Source organism: Colius striatus, chromosome 3 (assembly GCF_028858725.1).
Source record: "Colius striatus isolate bColStr4 chromosome 3, bColStr4.1.hap1, whole genome shotgun sequence".
In the NCBI taxonomy this organism is placed as follows: domain Eukaryota; kingdom Metazoa; phylum Chordata; class Aves; order Coliiformes; family Coliidae; genus Colius; species Colius striatus.
This window is the reverse complement of record NC_084761.1, coordinates 24,195,809-24,222,476: the sequence shown is the minus strand read 5'-3', so window position 1 is coordinate 24,222,476 and position 26,668 is coordinate 24,195,809. Positions and strand designations below refer to the sequence as shown.

Genomic DNA, 26,668 nt, shown 5'->3' with positions numbered 1-26,668 from the left:
CTACTGGTTTTGACATAGCTTAGTGGTAGCTGTAGAATCTTCCTCTACGCCTGACTTCCAGCATGCACTGTAGGCACAAGCATCGCCACTGTGCTTAGTTCTTATTCAAAAGAGATTTTCAGAGGTAGTCAAATCTCAAGGTTACCATTTTATTCTGCAAAGCCTAATTCACACCAATTTCTCGCTCCTGTGTCCATAAATAAAGCTCCTGAAATGGGGGGATATCATATAGTAGTAGATACAGGGAAACTATGACTATGCTAAACAAGTATCCCTTCCCTTTTCAGCTGATGATAGTGAAACAACAGGAGCAGCCAGAGATGCTTTTCCGACAGTTCCTAGTAGAAGACAAGAGTATCTATGGAGGAGCTTCTTACATGGATTTCTTATTCTGTGTTCACAAAGAGATCTGCCAGCTGCTCAGTTAAGGAAATTCAAGAATAATTTGTCAGATTGCTTGATTTTGCCTGAGGGACAGCCATTGCTGCCTGGCTGGCCCACGGCTCCACCGCACCCAGGCATCTGCTCTGCTTTAGTGAACAATTTCTGTGCTCTTTTTGTACAGTTTCATTGCCCACAACCTCACCCTTGAGTATTTAGCTTACTTATTAAGCTGTAGAATAGGAAGTTCTGCACTCAGGTATCAATCTTCTGGGAGTCCTGCCTCTTGCCAAGTGAAATACCAGATTTCCAACTGTCAGTGCTTAAGAGCATGTAAGCATTTATTAAAATATCATTCAGAAAACTCGTTAATTACTCCTTTTGCTAGTTGTACCAGAGGCAGGAAGGAAGCTAGAAACCTAGACCACAGAGGAAAAAAAATACCAAATACTGCTTTTTCTAAGTGAGGGCAAACAGTTGAATCAGATTAGCAGTAATCCTGTAGTTGTACTTCTATGTCTTTCATGTAAAGCTAACATCTAAAACATAGTCCCTTCTCCTAGAAGGGACAAGTATTATTACTTCCTACAGAAATAGAGCTCAGGGTAACCTTCCACAGCTGGAGTTATCCAAAATGCCTGTTTATAACTGGACCAGAGGAAGAACAGTAATCAGAACGATCCTTTTGCTCTTTGGCAGATAATGCCAGACTAGTGTGGTACAATTCTCTAGTCTTAAGGGTGGCAGTTAATGTAGCTACTAAGTAATTACATTGTCAAAGTTGTACATGGTAGAGTTTATTTAGTACATTTGCTATCTAACTGGAACATTCCCCACACAGCTAGATAAACGTCTGTCCCTCAAAATTTCAGTGGCTGGTCAACTGTGAGACAGTTCATACATTAACCAAAGATTATTTCTGGTGCTAAAAAAGAAAGCCTCCTGTTTAATACCAGTTCTGTAACAGTGACCTCCTTGCACATGACTGATCTATTCAAGTCACCACTTTGAAAAATAAGCCTCTGTTAATATCAGTATTTAAGGTAGAATTTAGAAAGCCAGAGCCTTTGGCAGAGCTGTTTACCTCAGATACTTCATCAATCCATTTGTATCTTCAGGACCAATGCCTCTATATGCAAGGTTTGAACTTTCCCAAACTAGAAAAGCTAGTGGTACAAAAACAGCATTTCAAAGCAAGCAAAAAAACCACTCACCAGTAAGAGTTGGGCCTCATCAAAAAAGAAAAGTGCCTTTAAACATCTTAGTATCGCTGCTCAGTGTTAATCATTTTAATATCCAAGAGAAGCAGGCCAGATACATAATTTTTGGTTTGATAGCTTATTGAAATAGTTACACCCTTGTGCATTGAGTGAGAGCTCTTAAAAAGAAGTGGCTATACTACAAAGACTGAATTCAGCTGCCAAGACAGTCATTTTTTAGAAGACACGACCCTGTAAAAACTATGTGTTGCCATTCCAAATTTTACTTTTGTAAAATGACACCAGCAACAGTATGTATAAATAAATAATTATTAAATATCAGCAGCATGTGTGTGTATTCTTGTATCTAAGTTTTTTACGCTATTGGCCTCTGGCAAAGCTATCTAATGCCTCATAAACTAGTGAAGTTAAATGCTGAGGCATCCCAAGTATCTTGTCAGTGCAATTGTCCAACCCTTCACTTAAATACTATGTCAGATATTCAAAGTACTTACAAAGCCTCTTTCAGAATGGAACAACGTGACAAGATGAGATTGGTACAGTTGTAATCAAATTGGAAAGGAAGAAAGTTGTTACGCTTTTTATCTTCAATGCTCATGAACATGCTCAAATTAAGTTGTCATTTACTTGTGGTAAATGAAATATTTGTCAGTTCATTGATTATGAGCCTTATCCTCCTCCTCCTTCTGTTTAAGCATTACAACTGAGAAATTAACTGACAACCAGCAATGAAATTAAAAGCTTTTCCTCTCTAGACACCACTTGAAATGTAGCCCAAATCAACAGCAATTAAAAAAATGACCACGTTTTTACTGTGTAAGTGGGGAGTGGGCATATAGTGTCTCACTACATTATTTTCCTCTGTGTGTGTCATCTCCACAAGTACATGACCCCAAGGCCTTTGGAAACACCCACCATGCATTACTGTCTTACCGTTACAAGTTGAAACACCACTTACAGCTGTAGAGAGTTCTAGTTCCTTGTCCATTAATCTCAATTTAAAAAGTCAGGTCAGCTGCTTGTTACCAACACATACATTACTCTTCCCTGGTGAAGCTGGCCTGTCCAGATAGATCTAAGCAAACACTGGGGCTTTATTCTTTTCTTCCTCACTACTTGAGCTGTTTCAGTTTTGAGGGGGGGAAAAAACCCCCAAGAAACCAAACTCTGCATGCTCAAGAAGGATTTAATAGATTTTTTTACAAGATTGCATGCAATTAATTTCTCAAATCACTGAAGTCTTGAGGAGCACCCCACCACTCTTCCTAAGGTTTAGTGTCTCCATCCAGTATTTATTTGTGGAGTAAGAACATAATTAGGGCAAAATCAGCAAAAAGGTTTCCTTACTGTGGCACGTAACTTCCATCAGATGCTGCTCCAAGCAGTCTATGGAGGACTTCAACAGTCAGATGAGCATTACTACCCTTAAAACATCCTCCCCAAATCCCATCAACTCCTCAGATGAATTTAACACTGGATGAAGCAAAGAAGTGCCAACAATAGGAAAGTTCCCTTTGTACTTGACATCCTACCAAGTTGACCAGACCTCAAAAATGTCTGTGCTAACGGTTCATACACCAAAAGAACACTTACTGCCTGCTCCTTCACAACAGCAGCAAGAAAACCACGTTAAACTTGGCAATTCCAAAACCTCAAGGAGAACAAATGCACAAAATATTAAGAAAAATATTTCAACATCAACTTTGATAAACAAGTTTAATAATCAACTACTTTACAAGGCAGTTATTTAAAAGCTAGGCTTCAACACAGAAACATGAGACTTAAAAGCCAATTTTCCAAATTCCATGTCCAACACTTGGAGACTTCAACAGACAGGTATGTTCAGTCTCCCACATACTGACCAGCATGTTCAGTTGTGGTTTTTTGGCAAGCAAATACTGTGCATCCCAAAGTGAACCACTTTCTCCTCACACTGTGCTTTGGAGCCGATCACCAACAGCCTATTGCCAATGTGCATAATGTCCACAGGCAAAGCAAAACGTGCTGCTGGGTTACTGTACCCTCCTTACCCAGGGGCACAGTTTCAGGAAGCACTCGCAATGTCACCTCACCCTTCCAATGTGGTCTTTCTACTACCTACATTCCAACTGCTCTGCAGTAAAACTGGTTTCCCCAGTGAAGAATGAGGCTAACAGACGTTGGGTGAAAATCCTTACTGAAGCAGCAGAGCCCACACCCACAAAGAAGTTCTGGACTGCATTTAAATATGCAACTTCTTGCTTTCTATAAAGCACAAACTCACAACTGCACAGAATTACCACTCTCCGCACAACAGACATGAAAAGCTACCACATACACAACCACAAATGAACAGGAAACTTGTTCCCTATTCCCAGGAATAATTCGAGAAATTAACCAAATAAGAAAAAATATAATTCTTATTTATTCAATTTGCTCCTTGATTTCAGAGAAGTTAAAATAGGTGTCAATAGAGACACGGCACTTATTCTTCCATGAACAGGAGAGTAAGCCTGCTATGGCCATGCAGTTCAAAACTGCATTTCATGCCCACCCCATCATAGCAATCCAAGTCAGTCCAATCCTAAATCTCCAGAGAAGGAAGAGGCATCCGTGCTTTGGAGAATATGACATTTGATGAAGCTCACAACTTGCCAGTTTCCTAAGGGAAGAGCAAGCATCTTCACTCGGTCATACTGGTGCTTTGAAGAAACAGTGCTCTCTGCTCTGAGAAACAGAAGCAGAGGTGACACACCAGGCTGGGCCCCGGCAGGCACGGTCCCTGTAACGGCTTGCACCAACAGTATTAAAAAGTCATCTAGCTTGAGTCCCCAGAATAATTCACTTTAGCAAAAACAAGACTAGGAAAAAGATTCAGAGGTGTGGCATTAGAACAGGAGAAGAAGCAATTACCTAAGTCATCAACGGGTAGGGAAGCCTCCTCTATGGGTACCTCCACGTCCCCCTCTGAAGCCACCCCTCTCACCCCGAAAGTTAGTTCTGTTCCTCTCTCTGCCCCTTTCTCCTCGGCCTGCTGAAGTCCCTCCTCTTCCTCCTCCCCTTGGAGCACCACCGCCCCGGTCGGATTTGGACTTGGGTGGTGGTGACTTGGGCCGAAGTCTCTCAATCTCTTCGGTGCAGCCAGTGAGGTGGGAGTTGGGAGCTGTGAAGTACGAAGAATATGTTTCTGCATTGAAATTGCTGTTTGTGAGGGTGGGTCCTACAGTCAGCCAACCTAGGGAACAAAACCAGAGTCAATACCATGCTTCAAGAGGCCATCATCGTGTTGTTCCTAATAAATAAACACTCAAGTGATTGGGACAGACACTTCTCTTCACAACACCTGCACTGGACAGAATGAAAAGGTCACCTTTGGGGAAGCTGAGTTTTTTTAATTGCACATGGCTATGGGAACATTCACAATGTGGTTTCATTCACATGAAACCTTCATTCCCCCTTCTTCTTCTTCCCCCTTCATTCCTCTTGTTCTTACACCACAACAAGGTTTTCCAGCCTCTCTGGGACCAGACTAAACCAGATCAGTAAATTCATCCAGTTTTAAAATAACATCATCCTCCTCACTCTCCCCTTTTTAAAAGGCATGTAAACTTGATTTAGGTAATTTTGTCTCCAGAAACCAGTTGTGACAGTGCAGCCAAGAGCATAGCATGCTGGAAGCATGTATCTGAAAACCCAATAAAATAGCAATTCTGTTGAAGTCCACATGCTATGAAACTAGAGAGAGTGAAATGAACCTGTTTACACACATTCAATGGGCACTTCAGCTTCACCAAATGAATCAGTGCAGGCAAACAAGCACCTTCCTAATTCTTCATAGACTAAAGTAGCATTCAGACTTAAAATGGAGCTTTAGACCACTTAAAAATATCAGCTTACAGCTGTATCATGTATTAATGAAGAAAAATGTAGTTTGGTGATCTCAACAACATCCTTATAAGGAAAATAAGAATAAAGAAACTTTGTGATCAGTTTCTTTAACATTGTTACCTCTACTTGGAGAATTGATGTAACATTTACCCTGGTTCCTGCACATTTGAAAATAAAAATTAAAAAGTAGAGAGGTATTGGGTTTTCATGCCCCACAGAGCACTGTGAGGATCTGTGACGAGCAGAGGATTCAAAGCATGACATACAATTCCAGAGTAACCACCAAATTTAAAAAAAATACAAAAGCTGACTCAGACCAACATCACCCTGTGGGACATCCATATGTAAGAACTCATCTACAGCTGCATGGAAGTAACACCAGAATGCTGTCCTTCTACAAAACAAAACAAAACAGTCCCCCTCCACACACGCCAGTGACTGACAGAATTAAGACTTGACTTCATTACAATTCAAGCCAAAGGCCAGTCAAAGAATAGGAAAGGCCAATAATCACTACTCCATAGTCATATGAATAAGGCAGAAATGCCACCATGGAATTTATTTAGATAACTTACTGCTTGCAGCTTGTGTACTGATACACACCCTACTCCAATTACAGTCAAAAGAATAAGCAACATCTTTTATACAGACTAAGTCTTAGCATTCACACACAGCAACCCAGGCCATGGGTGGATTCGTATCCATTTCTACTCTGTCATCTAAAGTATTCATCTCTATTTAGGGGAGAAGTGTTACACCAAACAGCTACACAAACCCAATGCAAGCCCAGCTATGCCACTGCCCCACTAAAACCTCCATGCACATTTTTGCAAAGGCCATGCCATCACCATCAATTTTTCAGAGACCAACACTTAGAATCTATCAGCTTGTGAAGTATGACCACCCCCATCCCTAACATGAGGCAGGCAGACTCAATTTGACCAACTGCTAGTAGTGGAAAGGAGCAAGACCGTTGAACTGTGTTTCACATCAGGCTTTAAGGCAGAGATGTCACTGACAGTAGATATAAAGTCCAAAAAGACGTTAAAATAGATTTTATTCTTCTAGTCTGTATTCTCCAGCATTGAAAGTCCTTCACCACTTCTGCACGATAAACTGAAAGGCCTGACCACCTAAATAAATAAATGTAGTTACCTTCAATCTGATCCATATATTTCTACACATTTTTTATCATGCCAGATGCAGCATCCAGTGTAAGACACTGGGTATTCAAGGGCTAGCAACAGGACCAGCACTAAACTCATAGAGAGTTAAAATCGGTTCAGAGGAACATAGTGCTCTGAGAGGTGCAAACACACGGCACATGGGCAAAAAGAAAACTGAATTTTGTTTGCTACAGATGAATTAAATATATCAACAGGCGTCTAAAAAACTTTATAGAATTTACAGACTTTCAAAAACAACACTGTATTGTGACAATAGATCTTCACAGAAACCAAAAATTAATCAAGGTCCTTGAGATCTACTATCTGAGTTACTACATATGTCTAGAGGCCTCTTTAGGGCACTGATGAATTTTACAATCCTGCTACTCTGTCTTGCACATGATAAAGGTATTTTTAGACCTAGTGTAGAATATACTTCACTGTTATGCCCAAAAATAGGAAGGAAATATTCAGAATATGAACTTAAAAAAACCAGAAAATTATGCATTTCCATAATTCCCGTAGACTACTGAAAAGTTTCAGCATTTATCTACATGTTTCTTGCTAAGAAAGTACACATGTGAAATCCTGAGTTCTATCAAAAATTTTTGCTATTTGATCACAAGGGACAGAACATGGAACTACAGCAGAAGTCACTCTTCTCCTGTCACAGTGTGTGGCATCAGCTGCTGCGTGATGCCACAAGCCCTGAGCATTATTGCTGAAAGTCAAGCTGGTTAATTATCCAAATGAGAGGGAAGGAAACCTAGGGAATGTCTCCATTCAGCAGATCTTCTCACTCATGACTAGATTTCCACTATGGAAAAGTCACCAAAAAGGCTCATGTGGCTTTCTGTGGCATCATAATTCCTTGTGAGGGAAACAGGGTTATATACAGAAATACAGTCATGCAGCTGTTGCAAATCCTGGCAGAAGAATCGTGTTAGAATTAACCATTACTGCCTCAGCTCCCATGAGAATCCATCAAGTGGCCTCAGATGATGGAAAAGAGATATTAAATTAGAATTTACCTGTTTGAAAAGAATAAGTGTTTAAGTTACCTGGTCGGATTGTACTGTCTCTTCCAAAAAGATGGAGACGTCGTCGTCCAAGGCAGAAATGCTCAATGATGTGAAAAATCTCTACAGGTTTTTCTATGTTGCCAATTTCAGGCTCTTCTGTGATGATTAGGTCAATGTCAACGTTAGCATGGATGAAGTCACCATCTGTACTTCGACGCACGGTCCCTTTAATGCCCATGAGGCAGTGCTCCTACACACACAGAACACAGGAGAGGACCTGTCACTTGATGCACACACTGTGGCAGCACATACACCCCTGCTTGGAGCATAATGGAGAGAAAAGGAAAAGCTAGGCAGAGGAAATTCTCCTGCTCTTACACAGGGAAAAGCATGAAGCGTGAACTAGGACAGAACAAGCTGGAGCTACCAAAAGAGCCCTTTGCAAAGTGCACTTTACAGCTTGATGAACTATACTACAAAGTGGTAAAACCCAATGGAAGCTAAGACAACTGGACTTCAATTACAGCAATGTTAGAGCATGATGTTGGAAAGGTTGAGGAACTATCACATGGAAAGAGAGCACAAGGTGATGGCGAGAGGAAGAGAAGTGTTAATAACTATGATTAATACTTGTATCAGCATTCTGAACTTCACTTTATTTGTACAAATAATTTTTAAAGTTCTCAGTCATGAGACAGCCCATCAGTAAAAATAAGATGTACTTTCTCCTATTGTACCTCTGGCACAAAAGTAGCCTTTGCTCTCAAGATTTCCTTCTAGAAGATATCACTGCATCAAAAAAGTAAAACCACTATCAAACTGTCAATGCACTCTCAGTCAACAACATCAGCATTAGAAACGTTCTTTAACTTCAATATGTGTTGCTTTCCTTTCCTCTAAAACAGTATAGATCAACTTCAGTGACTGGTATGTAGAATCTGTGAATGAGGAATCACCATAATTGGTACAGGATGAAGAAAGAGTTCTACATATTCATTTCAGAGTTCTGTTTCTGGGAATATTAAATTCAGATGAGCAATGTTCCCCAGTATCACAGAACACTGATTCACTAAGTGCCACCAGATGGCTCTGAAAGAAAAGCTGCAGACAGGAGTACATAATCATTTCCAGATTTTGGGCAGCAGTTGGGAGTGAATAAATAGGAAAGGCAGAATAGGTGACCTAGAAAATCTATGCAGTTGGTCAACTACACTCAAGCTACAGGGTTTTCAGACCTTAGGTTTAACTATATAAAAAGCCAGAATTACCCCTCAAGAAAAGCCTTATAAAACTTATCTTTAGAAGAACCACCCAAAATATTTTCTCCTTATACAAGGAAGGTCATTCATTACTACTTTAAATTCTTTAACAGGTGGCACAGCATAAAGCATCCATCTAGAGAGATGCCTCAACTAAACATCACAGGATGGAATTTGCTGTTGTACTCACTGCTAAACACTCTTGCACAACACACTATTTATTTACTCAGAATAGGCTAGCTCACATTTCAATGTTTATTATAAATAGTGACCTCAACCGAATCCTTGCTTAATAAACAGAGAAATTCACGAATACCAGAAGCTATTCTCCTCCACTAAAAAAGGCATGAAGTTCCCCACAAATCCTCCTGTGTTAGTTTTAACCACTCCCTCATGAGTGAGCTGCACATATTTGCAATACTACAGGCAATAAACATATATTTACAAGCATAAATACTGTATAACTCATACAACACACTTGCAAACAAACTTCAGATTAATGTAAATGCAAGTCAAAAAGAGATTCCAGACTTCTCAAAGGGAAGTTTATACTTAAAAAAATGGTAAATCTGAGATAAGAGTTGAGAATGCTTAATACTAATGAATGATTATGAATGTGGAATAAGTCCTGAAGTTAATGACACTTTAGTAAATGTACATTATTAAATTGTCAGCCAATTTTCTGCCTTCAGTAAAATTGCCAGTTACACCCACTTACACCCTAAGCAATTCTTTATTAATCCTATCTATATTTGCCTACGCTTTTGAATAACAAACATTGGAGTTTCTTAAATCAGAACACCTTTTTTCCCCCCCTATACCTTTCTTCAATACACATCCCTCACAACACATCCCTAAGACAGTATTTCATTTAAATCAAGCTGACCGATACTATCATTTGTGCCTTACGGTCATCTTCAGGAAGTCAGCAGATGCTGACTGAGCCCCTGTCCCTAACAGTCCTCCACCTGCTTCAAATTCTGGGCACATACCTGCATGTGTGTATTTAGAACTATTAGCCAGTCTTCCAGAGTTATTTTTTACGGCTACCTCCATCCACAATCTACAGTGTAAGACTTCTTTTGACATGACATTTAGTCAAATTCTACTGCTAAGTTTAGTTCCACCCAAAAGGTGTTCTTCTGCCAGCCAGTTTTCTTCTCTAATCTGGAAAGGAACTTGCCTTTAACACAAAAGGTATTGCTAACAGACCATCTGCTTATTTATCATTCACCAGTAACTGAAACAACCCAGAATTCAACAACATTGCAATATACAGTAACATTTTCTATTCAGTTTACACCTTCCCTCTCAGGATTTCATTCCTACCTACCATCAACCTACCAGCTCTCCTCAGCTACCTACATTTCAACACAGCTCAAACGAGTACCACATTTAGAGGACTAGAACAGAAATTTAGCAAGCAATGTTAAATGTAGGTGAAACTTTTATACTTCACACTGACTAAAGCCAAGAAGGGGACAGAAGTTCATAATTCATCCTATGACTATGTTTATTTCCATATACTGTACTCTGCAGAACAGAACTCTGCTTTCCTCTGCCACAGAGTAACCAGTGTTTCATGAGCATGAAGAGACAGGACAGAGGAGAAATTAAGCCATATCATTTACCTTGGTTCTTTGGAAAACAGCCTTAGGGTCCAGAGTCTTGGTCTTTCCAGGATTGTTCTTATTTGTTTTAATCCAGCAAATGTCCTCACATCTTCTGTAACCCCATTTGCGTAGACACTAAATATTATAGATAGATAAAACAATTGACCAAAAACTCAAGTAACCTAAACAGAACTCTCATATAGATACCTGACTCTTCTTAAAGCATAGCTGGAAAGTTGGTCACAGATGAATGAAATAGTTTACTGGCATGATTGTACTGTCTTATCAATCTGCACAAAAAAACCTAAATGATGCTGCTTATGTGTACAACAACTTGTCTAGATATCATCCTTTTTTTTTAAAGATTTTTAACCACTGCACAAATCCCCTGGTCATTTTTACCTAATGACACATTTAATTAAAATCAGTCTGAGCAACAATCATGATCAGCTGCCATGGCCCCATCTCCACTAATACCTGTGCTCTCACAGGTTTTCACATCAATGTAAAATTCTATATACAGGAATACCAGAAACCTTTGCTACCATTGTGTGGTTTTTCCTATACCTGTAACAAAAAAAAAACCACACCAAAACCTACACAAACAAACAAGCCCACAAAACAAACAAAAAACAAAAAAAACCCTCACAAAACCCAAATAGAAAAAAACAAACAAAACCAACAACAAAAAACACCCAAAACCAACCGAACAAACAAACAAAACAACCCCATGAATTTTGCATTTCTTTGTAATCCTGAACTCCTGAAAGTGTAGTCTTGGAAAGGGAGGAAATTTGGCATTACAAACTCAAGCTCATTTGGCTTTTGACATGTTCAAGAACTGTCCATCCACTACAAATATGTCTATGTGCAAAATCAATATATCCAAAATTGCTACTTGAACCAACCTCAGGATGAAAAGTATATAAAGCAGGACGGATTAGTAACCACATGTTGTCCTTGAACAAATGCTATATTGTTTTAATAGAAAGCGCAGCTCAAACTAAGCAAAGACTGTTTTAGCACAACACGAACCAATTGGAAATTCTTATTCCTCCATATAAGCAGGGCTACTCTGGTATACACAAAGCTAACCCTAAACTCCCAGATCTTAGAGGGAAGCAAAAGTTTATAATGCTCAGCAACAGTAAACCTATTTAACCTCCAGGTGTTTTCTGAAAATAAGCAGTGCTATGCATGCAAATTTTATCTCCCTTTGTGGAACAGTAGCACCCTTCAGTAGCACTTACTTTTATTTAATCCACTTAAAACTATATATGCTCTGCCACAGTAACAAAACATCTCTCAGTGGTTACAGTTGAGAATTCTATACAGAAAAAGTCAGAGATAAAAATAAACTCTTAAGTCTGCCCCTAATAAATTGAATTAAAACATCATCTTACCACTCGGCCAAGATCCAGACCCTCGCCTGAACCGCACCATAGAAACACAAATGACCTTGGGGCTGCAATTTCTTCAATTTCCAATTTCATGATCTAATAATATTAATAGCAATAAAAGTGTTTCTGAATTAAATATCACCAAGTTGTGTCAGGGAGAATATTTAATAAGTGTTGAAGCATTATCACAGCAACCGTCCTGTACATCATTCCTGGCCATTCTCTTAACATTGTTTTCCAGAAAATATGTTGTAGAAGTTACCTTATCAATATCCAAGTGCATATTTTCACCACAGCTGATGACTAAATTAATGATTTCACAGAAAATCCATCTCTATAGAAAATTCTAGACTTAAGAGACTCGAGACTGCAGGGAGGATCTCATGAATATTTATAAGTATATAAAAGGTGGATGTCAGGTGATTGGGACATCCTTTTTTTCTGCTGTATCTAGTGATAGGACAAGGGGTAATGGAAAGAAGCTGGAACACAAAAAATTCCACTTAAAGTTCACTTTTACTGTGAGGGCAAGGGAGCCCTGGCACAGGCTGCCCAGGGAGGGTGTGGAGTCTCCTTCTCTAGAGTCAAAACCCACCTGGACACATTCCTGTGTGACCTGATCTAGGTGGACCTGCTTTGGCGGGGGGGATGGACTAGATGATCTCTAAGGTCCCTTCCAACCCCTATCACTCTATGATACAACCCACATTTTTTTTTTTTCCCCTCTAAACTTCTGTTCCATTTTATCAGTTAGGAAAAAGACTTAAGAACAGAGCAATAGCACTCTGTTTCTTTTCTACCCTTAGGCATTACTTTTGTGAAGCTTGTGAAGACACATTATGAAAAACCTCAGCTTAATTCCTAAGGCTATACAGGAAAGTCATTCTGTCCATTTTAACTTTCAGGGAAAAAAAGCAGCAATAATTTGTCAGGACAGTGGTTCAACAATGACAAATGAGTAACATTCAGGATGAAATAACTTCAGATGCAAAGCATCTGCTGCTCATTACAACTTGAAAAGCTTCATCTGTAACTTGCTAACACATCAAATCAAGCTTCATTCAGTGCCATCATGAAGAAAAATCAGGCAGTAGAAGCCATTCTAAGAGGATGTACCTCCCAAATACACAGATGACTCCTGCCTCCAAGACTTCCAGTTTTTCAGTTAGGACAAAATGTCTTTTTTTCCCCAGGCAACACTGCCAAGCATTATTTTTGCCTGATGTAACCGAACGGCTAACACAGCAGCTACCTATTCTTTAACATGGAATTACCTAGTCTCTTATTAGTGGCATGAATGCCTTTCTTTTCAAATTAATTCCTTAAAGTTGGATTGAATTTTATTTTGTTCTCATGATTCTTTTGTTTCACTGATTCTCTTCCAAAGTTATGCACGTGCAGGTTTCAGTACAAAAGGACAAAGTAAGCCCAGTTTAAAGCAACACCATTATCCCTCTCTCCCAAGCCACATAGAACGTAGGTAAGAAAACCTTGGCAGCAACTGCTTCAATCTAATGTTTTGGTCCTGTTATGACAAACTCACTGCTAATGCACAAGTAGTCCTGCATACTTTTCAAATAGGGTCTCTAAGTAACAGCTATTTATTAGTTGCATATTCCCACCCCTGTGTCTGAGCCTAAGAATTCCTGACATGGTTATGCAAACTTTTTTTTAAATCAGATGTTCCTCTACTACAGATGGCCTGTTTTGTTGTGAGCCTTGCATTGTTTGGTTGTTGGGGGGTTTCTGTGTGTTTCTTGTGTCATTTGAAATTATTAAAGTGTAGATACACACAGTACAGCAAATTTATCACTATTTGATACTGGCATTACAAGTTTCTTATTCAGTGTCTCTGATTCAAAATCTTGAAGGACAACTAGGCAGCAGGCTTTGTGTCGTCAAGTTATTATGCCTGATAACATCCAGCACCTGACAGCCTCCACCCTTCACTGAGCTGACTATCAAAAAGGGGAAGATACAGAATGCAGTTACTTATCAATACACATCTGGAGTGCTTCCTTCTATACAAACCTCTACTCACATTACTACAGGAAGAACTTGAAAAATCTTTTCCCTAACTCAGTTCTCTAAACGTTTACCAGAGCACAACAGAACAAGAGAACCAACAGTAGCCTCAAATATGACCATATCTTGCACATTAAGATTTTACCTTGTTCCCAAAAAAAGGGTCAGAAATCACTATGTCTCCAAAAAACAACATTATGTAAGGGAACACATAAATATGAGAACAAAAATCCACAAGGAAAGCTCATCTATTTTGTTAGGCTTCTCAGGATCATAATTATGTTGATTACTAGACTATCCTGCCCAGTCAGTACTTTGGGAAGTCAAAGCAGCATAGTCGTCTACTCTTTTACCTAGAAGACCAGCACATTAAAACACATACCTTAAAAATCTCTTTGAGAATGTCAAAAAACAAGGGAATATTTACCATGGCTACTCTGAACTTCAACAGCAAAAACCAAACAGACAAGAAAACAAGAAAAAATTGAAGGTAGGGAGAAACGTCAGTATTATTAGAATTAAGGTTTCAGTCAAGCATGGGAAGAACAAAAAGGCATATCTCATTCGTTAAACTTCTCAAAAAATACATTTTAACACAAACTGTGTAGGCATGCATACAATATGAAACTTCATTTGTATGATAATCTAGACTTTCCTTTAAAAAAACATCACACCAAACATATCCCGTTTTTTCTTAAAACATATCTCTAAAACAGTTTGATACCAAATTAAATCCTCAAACAATTTGTTTCAATACATCTATGAAATTCTTTTTACAGCAAGTAAAAAACTTACATCATCCCAGGTCCAGCATTTTTCATTGGCAGTAATGCCAGTCTCTCGGTAGTATTCCTCCAGTGGTGGTTCCAGGAGAATCACATCAAATTTGGACTTCAGTTCCCTAATATCAAATGCTTCCAAGTCTGCTTGTAGATACCTGTTCAAACAAAAAACAACAGATTCCTTGGACAAGCTGCAACAGTAGTTTGAAAATTATACTCCAAAGAGTACTTCTGTTTAGTCAGTTAGGAGGGTATCCTGTGTAGTTTTTCTAGCTCGAATGCATTCAATCCAGAGGAGCTCTGTAACACGTTCTCACTTCACCTAGGCTACATGCTGTTGCGCTACAACTTTTTAAAAAGCAGTCTTTTGCTCAATAAACAGTTTTTAGGATTCTAAATTAGCAAGCAGGAAACAGATGTCCATACACACTGTACAACAGTATCTAGTAAAGAATCACTGAACTTTCTGTACACTGTGGACTATACAGAAGAAAACACTGACATTTAAGAAGTAAAACCTGCCTGGCTAAGGGGCATATATTAAATGGCAGTTCTAAAACTAAGTCACATTCAGAAGACTTGGAATACTGTAAATTTTATTACTTTTCATATAGTAGCATTGTATTTCTCTGTCTCTATAGCAAAAGCATAGTTTCCCCACATGTTGATTTTACTAAATACACATTCCAACACACTCTTAAAACTGGCCTCCACGCCTGCCCACTACTCTGTATCACTATCAAAAAAATTACATTGCCTCTCCTCAATACCTTTAAAGATGATTAGCAGACTACCACCCCCTCCCTTCCTAAGAAAGGGTCTGGAAGAGATTATTACCTAAGTGTGTTTGATGCTCATCAGAAGACAGCACTTTGATTACTATTTTTTCCCTTTTTTTGCTTTATGGCTATGAGTGCCAAAACACACCTTACTTCAAATAGCAAGTTGAGCTTTGCAGTTTGTATATCAGTTGTTCAGGCAATTATTTCAGAGTTTTTGATGTGACCATCATGAAATAATGCTAGTTTACTCAGTACAGATAAGGACTTCAGTATATTATAAAAGCATTAGGTTCGCATCCAGATGGGTTCAAATTCCTGGCAGTAGCATGCTGCATGCTCACACTGTGTCTAGTATTCAGCAAAAATTCAAGAGGTAACCCAAAGATAATAGGACAAATCACTTCCAGCCAGCCTAAACATTTTTTGATCTTAAACTACAAAGCAACATCTGGTTAATGGATACTAAGATAAGAACTGAACGTTACATGAAAAACAGCTGTTACAAGAATAACTAAGGTTAGATTAAGAGACTATTTTTTTAAAGGTCTTCTTGTTATTGTAAACTGCATAATGTCATGGGATTGACAATCAATGATCTTCTTTTAGTTCCCACATTAAAGCCTGCAGCCCAAATGGCTGACAGCTCGGCCTTAAAAACCAAAATTTAGTTACCATAAATAATCATATATTGGAAAGAAAATGCAGTCTATATACCATATTAAACATCTAGACTAAACTAACAATCTCATTTTATTCTTCTGAAGTTTCAAATGATTCATTTGTATATACAAACAGGAATAAAGATGTAAATTCTGAGCAGGTGACAGTGGTTTGCAAAGCAGACAGCTAACTTCAAACAGGTCTGGAGAAGAAAGGCAATTTCCGTAAGAACACTTACATGGGAGGAGTGTTAGATTTAGATATCAGCTCATCCTTCAATCTGATGAGCTCTCTAAGTTTTGGGTATTCTTCAAACCTATCTGCTAAGCCTAAGAAGAAGAAAACATGAAGTTAACAACTACTTAGAGAGTAAATCTGTATCAATTAAGCATTGTCTAATATTCTGAATAGATCCAAATGTTAATACTTAGCTCATTTTAATTTTTGTTAGAACAAACCAAATCCTTCAAAGCAGTTTTTGCTTGGTACCTCACAAAATCTTCCTGCCTTCACCCAGTTACAGCTGTTATTAAACGTACTGTCTATGTTCCAATCCTCCCTACAGCACCATAGTGAGCAGGAGTTCACAACTCCTTTTATCAGAAGGAAACAATCTTTCAACTACAAGTGATAGAATGACAGAAGTTATTCTGTTATCCCCCCCCATCCATCAGTAATTAAGATCTTATTAACATTCATTTATAGAATATTCTTATTTAACCTTTGAAGAGTATTTCTAAGGCAATTGGGGTGTGGCTGATTCCCTCAGGCAATGCTTACACTGACATTTGGTACTCTGGTATCAGTCACGAAAATTAGAATACATGTTTATTTATTTATTGGGTTCCTAGACTTAGTTTTATGATGTTACTTTTCAAATCTTTCACACGTACAGAATGCAAAATGAGAACTTTAATTAGGTCTTCTGCAGCAAACTTTTTTCAAAACAAAAAATAAAAGAGCAAACTTTTCAATCAATTCCCCCTTCAAAAAAGTAGACACTATGGTTTTTTTTATGGCTAGAAGTATGTTCAGCACAAACCAAAAAGGTACCGCACCCACCTCCCAAGAAGTTCAACTTTACCAGGAGTTATTTACAAGGCTTCATATTCATTTAAATTTACTTTAAAATGGTACTAATCCATGGGAGGCCACAAACTCCACAACCCTTCATCCCTCTCTGTATTTTAACTCAAACTTCTGAACTCCCAACACTGGCACTGCACTAAGTTCTTAGTACTAACACAAAGTTTGTAGCATCTAACCTGATTATCTCATACTAATCTGCATGAGCCACACCATCCAAAAGTTATTTTCATTTATTTCCGTAAATAAATAACACCTTAAGGACACCCTTGTGTTCTAATTTCCACTGCTGCATTGCTTCCAACAGGAATGGAACCCAGCTATCAGAAGCTAAGCAACAGATGTAGAAGAATTTTCAGTGAATATGACTTCAGCTGTATTAAAAGCAAAAACAACAAACAAACCCCACAGGTGTCTCTCTCTTCCAACAGTAACATCAAAAAGATATGACTGAGTGTTCTGGAACCACTGTTTCCCTACAGCTTTTTGTAGTATCATGTCCAATTATGAAGTAGCACCTAAGTAGAGTTTTGATTGTCATGTAGAAAACATACATTAATCAATATGCAACCTGACACATTTCACATCTAACAAAGAGTGTAGACTAACTGCTGCTGACATGTTTATTTCCATACTCACACTTTGTCCCATCCCTTCCCAACGCGTTAAGCAGCATAGAAGTCAGAGTAAATAACATGGGCTGCTACTTCTTCACACTCATCTCAAAGAACAGAGTATAACTATTTCAAGCACGTAACTCTAAAGCCCAGATGCTTTTCAGCTAAGGCAGAAAACAGTAGAGGGAGGTATCTTGCTTTTTTAAAAAAAAACCCAAATAACTATCAGGCACTCATTAAGGCAAAACACAACTAAACCATATCTCAGCTTTAGAAAGATTAAATTCAGACAGGCTTAATAAAGCAACAATTCAATAACAAGTTCAGTGATGGCTGGATGAACGTAAACTTAAAATAACACCTTCTAAATTCGACAATATATTGAGCCTCCTAATGAGCTATCAGAAGGTATGCAATTTATCTGATAAATATAATCTATATTGTTTACCAAATATAAGTATTTCTCATACTTTACATGCTACACGCATTCTTGGAGGCAACAGAGCCCAGGAAACAGATGCACTGAAAGTCAGCTATTCAAACTTCCAAAGGTTTCAAGATCTGCTCACTACACTCATCTACTTTCTGGAACCAAAAGAGCTTAGCTTCTTAAAAAAAAAATATCCTCCTGTTATGTACTTTCAAACAAAACCAAGAGTAAGAGCAGCCTCAGAAATAATTACCTCCTAACCAATCAAAAATAAAATAATCCATATAAATTTATATGTTGATGTGTACAGACAAAGACAATGCTATGAGGAATGTGTGTATCTACACTTCCTGGTAACTTTAAAGGAATTCAGCAATGGGAAGGAGCAGACATGACAGAGAATAAAATGAGTTATCTTCAGTTACTATGACATACCAACATCTCTGATGAAGTTCTGAGGTCTGTGTCCTGTATCCACAAAATGCTGGCAGTAATCATTGTGGGGATTTAAGCTCTGAGTACCCTAGAGAATAAAACAGAGCTCAGTGAGAGCAATGGTGAGAGATAATGGACACATTAGTAAGGAAGATATCTTCAAAATATTTGTTTCCCTTTTCAACATGCCCTTATAAGCTATACTAGTCAAGACTGTCACTGTGGGTTTTAGTTCCAAATCAGGACCCCCATTACAGATCACTGCACATTGACCTAGATCTTCAGACAGATCAGTGTAAACACTGGTTAGTTTTATCTTTCACAGGAAACTACTACACTTGTGAATTACAATCAGTTAGTTCAGCTTTTAAAGCTGTATTTCAAACATCATCAATTACAGAAACAGTTTAACACAACTGTATAGCTTTGACTAGACTTCTAATTGCAAAAATGGCTCACCTTAAGAAAGGTACTGGAATCCTTGTAAATCTCTTCTTCATAGGGAAGGTTCTCTTCATCTTGCTGTAGCTCTACTTCATCCTTGGAAATAGAGCAGGTATTATTAATATATCATATTAATCATGCTATTTTTCTCCTCATTATGATTCTACTTCTTAAGGAAAGAAGTAAGCTGTCTACAAACAGAAGTCTCCTAAAACACCAGATCATTAATGGTTCCATCTCCAGTTTTGGAGGGAGGAAAAAAAAACCAGTTACCTATTCTCAAAAAGGTCTTCCTCTCATTAATGAGAACAGTGCCACTAGGAAAGGCCTCAGAACGAAGAATAAAACAAGAAAATCTTCATTTCTAGACCCTGACAGTGCTGGGTTGACGGTGCAGAACTTTTGATCTGCAAAAATTTCATTCCTTGGACTAAATCAAATGATAGATTTTGCTTGAAGTTCTTTCAACATTTATATCCACTCAATCATCTCTGATGTTCCAGCCTGAGAAGCTGAAACTACCTCCTTTATACAGGCCTCTTAAAGTCCACACCTTGCAGAAGCAGTACATGGTAAAAGTCACTGTTTCATTTGAACTGTCCTTAAAAGTAACTTTAAAATTCCCATTTTGAAATCTCAAAATTTCCAGAAAACAGGAATTGTGTTTTAATGTTTTTCCCCCCAGGCAGTATATCACCAACTGCTTGTTCATCAAATCCCTGGAATTCAGAGGTCTGTCATACTGACTTATTCTAAAAACACAACACAGAAGAGAAACAAAAGACTCTTTTTTAACCTCACTTTTAATTTTCTTATTGATTCTAAAACAATTCAGTATATATAAATAAAACTGAAGAACCACTAAATAATATTATCTACCATATTTTAGTAGGATGCAAATGTTCTTTCATAAATTATTGGTTACAACAGAAATCTTATTTAGCAGAAATCTTATTTGGCTAATATTGTGCTTCATGTGAGCAGAAGAGTAGCCTCAAGGTCAAAATACTATTTTTAAAAGACATTGTAACACATTGAAATAAAAGGAAAGATCAAGAATCAGACTTCTCATAGAAAATAACTCAATTCCTCCCCCCCATCACACACCTCAAGAGGCTATTCTTAGTTCTGCATTTACCTTATGCTACATCAACTGTCTGAATGCAGAACAAAAAGTCAAGTGTTGTCCCTATTTTCATGCCTCTAGTTGCTGAAATCTTAAAATAAGCCTGGTGTTCTTTCCAAATTGGAGCTTTTAACCGATTTCTGAAATGTCTGTTCTAATTAATAGATCACAGATTTCCCCTCCCCATTATTCAGGTGAAGAACTTACTTGCTACAACAGGACCAAAAAGAGGAAGATTACCATCAGAAACACCAAAAGTATTTACAAGGAATGAACAGCAGATAGGCAGCAGCAAGTGTTATTTGGGGGGGGGGGGGGGGGCAGGATATAACAATAAAAGCTACAAAACAAAAACAGCTGAAAGCTTAAGTTTATTGGTTACATCATCATAAACTTACACCTGTTTCTCATCTCCCTTTTGATGATAGACACTTAATAAACACCTGAGTCACCCCTCTTCTCTCTATGCCTTCATAAGAGATTAAAACCAAAAAAGTCTGTTGACCACAAACCAAAAGCCCACACCAACAACTTTCAAAGGAAAAAGGACACAGTCAAAGAAGAGACAGAATTAAATTAACAGTAATACAAGATACCTGTAAGGTTCCTGTACCTTAATCATCCTTGTTTTCCAAATCCGGTATATTGTTGCTGAGTTAGGGAAACAAAAACTACCTGTAATATTCACTCATATAGTTTTTTTCAAATGACTACAGATAAATTAAGCAATTATCACGATTCCACCACGTAAGATTTTTTTTTTCAGCCTCTCGAACAATGGCATGGAAGCATGCCAAGCTTGCAGGCCACTGCTTGCAGAAGCAAAGCAGAAAAGGGCTGTATCAAATGAAGCTGGCAGACAGCAAATTTGACCTACAGTTATTTTGTGCTTCAAACAAAGTTAAAACTCCAGAACAGTTTGCCACAAAGTTTTGATACCAGACATTTGTACAGGTTCATACAATTAAGTTCACCTGGCGAAGGGGAGAGGGGGAGCAACCACCACCACTCTCAGGCAGCTATGAAACAGCTGGGAGTGGCAGCAGATAGCCTGGTCCACTATCGGTCATTTCCAAATACAGACCAGGGAGCTCACTGAACTCTAGTACAACTGTTACACTGCCACAAAAACAAAAGTATGGAAGAAGTTCTTCAGAACCACAGTTCAACTTTCTGACCTTAAATTATTGTTCATTTTTGCCAATAATGCACCTCTTCCCGTATCTCCCATCTCTACGGTTTCAAACACAGTCAGGCTCCAAGACAGCGGGAAGCTTAAACACCCTTGCTGCCCTTTATTTTCATATCAGCCTGATGCTCATTAGTTACTGTCACTGTTAAGTTTATGCTTATTTAAAAAAAAAAACAAAAACACAATCACAAAGCCACAAAATTTTAAAATAATGCTGGTTCATGCATCAGATGTTCCTAAATGGCTAAAATTTAAACACTTGACCTTTCATCTCAAAAATTGCACTCATGCTTGCTACCTATAATGTCACTGTTCAGTTTTCTCTCAAAACATCCGCATAAGGCATTTAGGTGTCATCAGCTCACTTCACTTTCCACCTGGAACACTAGAAACTGACAGTAACTGTCTGAAATATCCAGCAACATCTCTTTAAAGGTGTCATGCCCACATCCACGTGCCCTACCCTGCAGCCCTTGTGCCATTGTATGTTACATTGCAGTAACAACATTTTACCTCAACAGTAACACATCCTCACCAGCAGTTACAGCTCAAGCTTCAGCTAGAGCAGTTGAGGTTTGAGGACTCATTCATTTCCACCAAATCTGAAGTAAGGACACAAAAATTTTAAACCACTTCTAAAGGATTAACTAATACTATTGAATAGAACCCAAGACTGCAAGTCAGGGTTTTAGTGACATACAAGTCATTTGACATCAAAAGTACTTATGTCTAATTTTCCTAACAGAACTGACAAATTTGCCATATTTGTCTGCAGCAGTAATAGTTATGTCTATTATTACTTTTCTCTAAAGAATATTAAACACAATCCAATAGGGCTTGATACCAAAACCATCTAGTTTTTTATATCAGTTCATATTACAAGACTAAATTTAAACAGGATTAAAGTACTAAGAAAAAAAGTTACATAAATACAGATGGGATTTTACAAAGTTCTTAACTCCTTGCCAGTAGGGAATTAGCAATGTCTGCAGAAAACAGCTGACAGCTCCAGTATAGATGTTCTGCTTGGGGGTTTAAAGTTTCTCAAATCTATTCAACTGAAGTCAGTTCAAGCTAGTATTATTAAAGTCTTCTTCAATTTCAACAATACAACAGGAGTCTGGCCACTTGCAAGTGGTTACAGCCCATCACAGGGTAAGTCTTCTCCATGCTCGTGAAGAAAATGTTAATGACAAGGATTCATAGACTTTACCAACTGAAGTTGGCTTATCCACATATATTTCACAGAAAAAAAAAAAGTTCTGTAAGCATATACTTGGTGAAGGTGTAAAATAAACTGTTATGAACTGATCGCTAACGTGAGCATAAAAACCCCACTTCACGTCTCCATAAATCACTTTGAGACCGTGACTTGTTTTGCTAAACAACATGCACAGACTAATACTTGGCATGTGAAAAATATCTGTCCATTTACAGATAGATGTTTAAAAATTAGTAATCAAAAATGTCCTGTCATACATTAACTTTTGTTTTAGCAAGACTGAAGATAGACATTATTATGGAAAGATTTATAAACCTGAACACAAATGTAAGACTACCAAGGCTTCATATTTCAAAAATTCATATTTTTAGGCATTCAAGAGAACAGCAGACACTGCATTCTTTCATAAATGGCACTGACTTTGATTCTACTTAACCACAGAAGCAAGGTTATTAGGAAGAAAAATAAGTGAGAGGGAGGATACATACTGAAACCAGATCACAAAGCAAATCAAAGACAGTTGTATCATAATCACACCCTTATTTAACTTCCTGTCTCTACCACTCATCTTAGCCAAAACATCACCTTAGATATGAAACAACAATGTGGTCAAATAGCTCTTGATGGACATTTGGAAAATGAAGGGCATGATGGTTTGATAGCCACACCAAGGAGGAATTTTATTTTGGGTTTTTCTCCTGGATATTTTGGATACTTACAACATGCTCCAAACCAAGCCTCTTTTCTCTCTTCCCTTATAATCACTTATTTCTTCTGCTCACCCAGAACACTGCATTGCTTTGCACATAACAGTATGTCTGGAAGGCATCCTTGGCCTTCCTGTATGCCATCCAGTGGCCTGTGCCTCTCGCTAAAGGCAAGCTTTTCTTCTAATACATATAAATTCCAGTCAAGATTTTATTTGTGTGTACCCAAGCACACACACATTTTACTACTTCTTTCCAGATGAGACAGCTAGCCATGACACTATCACCTAAACCTACATCCTCCAAGAGCAGCACTAAACTAAGCCTCCAAACATTGAGTTCCAGTGCACGTACAGTTTAATGCACTTTGGCATCTTTGAAGAGAACCACTTCATGCTTATGTCCCCTCTCTTCTCTGCAGCGGATGACATCAAGGGTGACATCACCAGCAGACACACATTTTTTAAGTATCTACACACATCAGCTATTTTTATTTATACATGCAGACATGGGTGCTTTTTAAGTCCCTCAGAGACACAGAAATACCAGAGAAAAGTTCCTTTACCTTATACTCTTCAATCTCTTCCTCATCAGCTTCTCCCTCATCTGGGTATTTGCGTTTTGCATTTGGTGCAGAAGTATCATAAGCAGCCCTATAAATGTTTTTAAAATTTCTCATATAAAGCAGTTTCTTTTTCCAGAAAGAACATTTCAGAAATCTGTGATAATCTGCCTTGACTATGTATTTCCCTTAGAAGTCTGAAACTGTTTTGAGACTTCACATTGAAAAAGTTCCTGTGTCCATATCTTTGAGACTAGCACACCTTAAAGACAGGGCTCCTGAAAACACATTTTCTCATTTCTCTGCTCTAAAACTTTCAGCTTGTTTTAACCAAAGCAGTACATCTTCAAAACTAAGCCTGCAGGACAAGATGTGGCATACTATAAACTCATACCCATTTTGCTTCGCAGTAGCTTTTCAGGATAAAATCTGCTTTGATTTTCAAACTGCTATTAGAAGACAATGACTAAACTCTACTTACCTTATTCAAAAATCTGATTTGAGTAATTAAAGCATTCTCTTTTACCAAACTGTACATTTGTAAATAAACAGTATGATTTTATTTTCCTCTTTAGAGCACCACTTTGTCCTACTTCAAAAGCTTACATGAAACTCTCCCATTTCTAGCAGAAATTGCAGACTGATACTGACCTACACGTTTCTCTCGTCTCGGCGATCTCCCGCTGGTCATCCTTGCTGTTCAGCACAGCACCAATACTGTCTGCATTTTCAGCTCCTAACTGAGCAACAGACAAGACAAATTTAAGCCACCGTTACCACTGATTAGAAAGAAACCCCAGAGGATAACAATCAAGAAGCCAAAGCGCCGTTCCTTAACTTCGCCCCCGCCCAAACCAGGCCCGCCTGCAGGCCCCACCAGCGACCACCTCTCCCTCTACGGCCACACTTAGCGGCCCGCCGGGGCTCGTCGCTTGCCCCTGCTGGCCACGCGCCAGGCAGCCGCTAGCGGTGCCGGGGCCGCTCTCCCGCCCGGCCGCCGGGCAGCCTCCGAAGCGCAGCGTGCCCCGGCATCAGCGGAGCCGCCGCGCCTGAGGCGGCACGCGCCCGATGCCCCCTCCCCCGGGAAAAGGGCGGGCCCGCGCGCTCGAGCGAGCGCCGCCGGGGCCCGCGCTGGCGGTGGATAGGCCCGGCCGCCCCCGCCCGCTACCTGCTGCGCCAAGAGCTGCCGCCGCAGCTTCTGCCGCTCTCGAATCTCCTGTAGGCGACTGTTCATCGCCGCGCAGCCGGCGTCCGCCGTCCCGCTCCGCCGGGATCCCGCCGGCGCGTCACTTCCGTCGCCTCTTCCAATGGAGCAGCTGCGGCGGCCGTGTGACGCGCTGGCGCTGCGGGCCATGTTGGTTGAGGGCAGTGGAGGCCGGCCCGGTGGGAGCGGGGCTGCCCACCGCCCCGGGACCCTGCTCGGCCTCGTGGGGTTGGAGCGGCGGCCGCCGGGGCGTGCGGGCCTCGAGCGGGCAGGCGGCGTGGCGGAGTCGCCCCGCGGGCTGACCCTGGCCCCGGCGGCGTCCGAGAGGCAGCGTTCCGCTTCCCAGCGCCGGCTAGGAAGTGCATGAGGGGCGAGCTCAGAACAAGGTGGCTCTCACCGACAGATAGACCGAATGTGAGGGGTACCGTGCTAGGCTCCGAACTGATGGAAACCCGATCTCCAGGCTCGTCAGGAGCCGCCAAGCAGACTACTCACATGGTCTAATGTAATTTAAGTGTTTCTCAAGTATACATGTTAAATTCGGTTTCACTCAACCGTTGCAGTGTAAGGTTTATCACACCTGGCAAACAGCTATGCCAGATCTGTGGAGAGCTCTTTTCTGCAAGGTTTACTCTCCAGGGTAAAACATAGTTTTAGGTGCAACCATTTTTCTTTGTCAATGTCTCTTGAGCCTAGAATGCCTCTTCTCTCCTACATCTCTCATAACCTAGTATGTCCTTATAGTCAACTTCAATACCCAACGTCATTATTTGCAGATTAATCTTTATGTACATCTTTCTAAATGTCTAAAAAGTTAAAGTTTGAGGGAGTTTTGCAGAATCTTTAACTCATTTTTCATCTGATTTTTGGGTCTCTTTCCTGCTACCTCTTCCCCTTTCTCATTTTATCCTCTCTCTTTGAATGTATGTCCTTTTACATTGCATCTTGATTTTCATTCTGACCTTTACACTACAACATGACTGAAAATTGAAATAAAGGCCTGCAGTCTGGGTTCAAAAGTTCTGCAATAATCTTCATTTCCTAGCATCTCACTAAAAGAAACTTAACAAAAGTATTAAGAAACGCTACAAATTATCCCAGCAGTTACAATTCATTCTATATTTGCTCTCCAGAAATAGTTCCATTTTTCCCATAATCATCAGACCTGAACTTGTGGACAAGAACTCAGAAATGACATTCTGTTATGTAGAGTACAGTATTCCTCTGCTGGTATCTGTGTCAGATACCATTGCACTTTTGTGGTACAAGCTGTTATTCTCTTTTTTTATGCGATGCATAGGGCATACATGTCAATGACATTATTCAGGTCAAATTCAAACCGAGCAAGGTACATGAAGAGAAGGAAGTGAGAGCAGTACAGACTAATGCAGAAAGAAACTACTTCAAGCTACTCACATTTCTCAAGGATAGAACATCTTAGAAGAATGGTGAAGCTTTTAAACATT

At 39.3% G+C, this 26,668-nt stretch overlaps 2 protein-coding genes across 4 annotated transcripts in view; one reads left to right on the top strand and one right to left on the bottom strand.

Moving 5' to 3' along the window:
* SEC24D (SEC24 homolog D, COPII coat complex component) overlaps positions 1–808 on the top strand; it is a 52,688-nt gene extending 51,880 nt beyond the window's left edge. Inside the window, exon 23 of the mRNA XM_061993805.1 lies at positions 288–808. Within this exon, the coding sequence (XP_061849789.1) occupies positions 288–428 (141 nt within the window). The 3' untranslated portion in view covers positions 429–808. The remainder of the gene's footprint in view (positions 1–287) is intronic.
* Positions 809–3,288: 2,480 nt separating this feature from the next.
* Positions 3,289–25,296, bottom strand: METTL14 (methyltransferase 14, N6-adenosine-methyltransferase subunit). 3 transcript variants are annotated; one of them, XM_061992788.1, is made up of 11 exons: positions 25,167–25,296; positions 24,650–24,738; positions 24,002–24,089; positions 19,205–19,285; positions 18,746–18,833; positions 16,416–16,506; positions 14,749–14,890; positions 11,932–12,024; positions 10,547–10,663; positions 7,696–7,906; positions 3,289–4,815 (listed from the first exon to the last, which is right to left on the bottom strand). In XM_061992788.1, the coding sequence occupies exons 1-11, from the start codon at positions 25,230–25,232 to the stop codon at positions 4,502–4,504; spliced, it is 1,380 nt and encodes a 459-aa protein (XP_061848772.1). In that variant the 5' UTR covers positions 25,233–25,296; the 3' UTR covers positions 3,289–4,501. The 3 variants fall into 3 exon arrangements, with proteins under 3 accessions (XP_061848772.1, XP_061848773.1, XP_061848774.1); XM_061992789.1 differs by lacking the exon at positions 11,932–12,024; XM_061992790.1 differs by lacking the exons at positions 24,002–24,089; positions 24,650–24,738; positions 25,167–25,296 and adding an exon at positions 20,929–20,954.
* Between the last annotated feature and the right edge of the window lie 1,372 nt (positions 25,297–26,668).

What these genes read in the sequence shown, in the direction of transcription:
- METTL14 (XM_061992788.1), bottom strand. Translation starts at nt 25,232, where the DNA reads ATGAACAGTCGCCTACAGGAGATTCGAGAGCGGCAGAAGCTGCGGCGG. An exon ending in ATTCCAGTACCTTTCTTAAG is followed by an intron (nt 18,834 to 19,204) that starts GTGAGCCATTTT and finishes TTTATTCTCTAG; the next exon opens with GGTACTCAGAGCTTAAATCC. An exon ending in GTCTGGATCTTGGCCGAGTG is followed by an intron (nt 10,664 to 11,931) that starts GTAAGATGATGT and finishes TATAATATTTAG; the next exon opens with TGTCTACGCAAATGGGGTTA.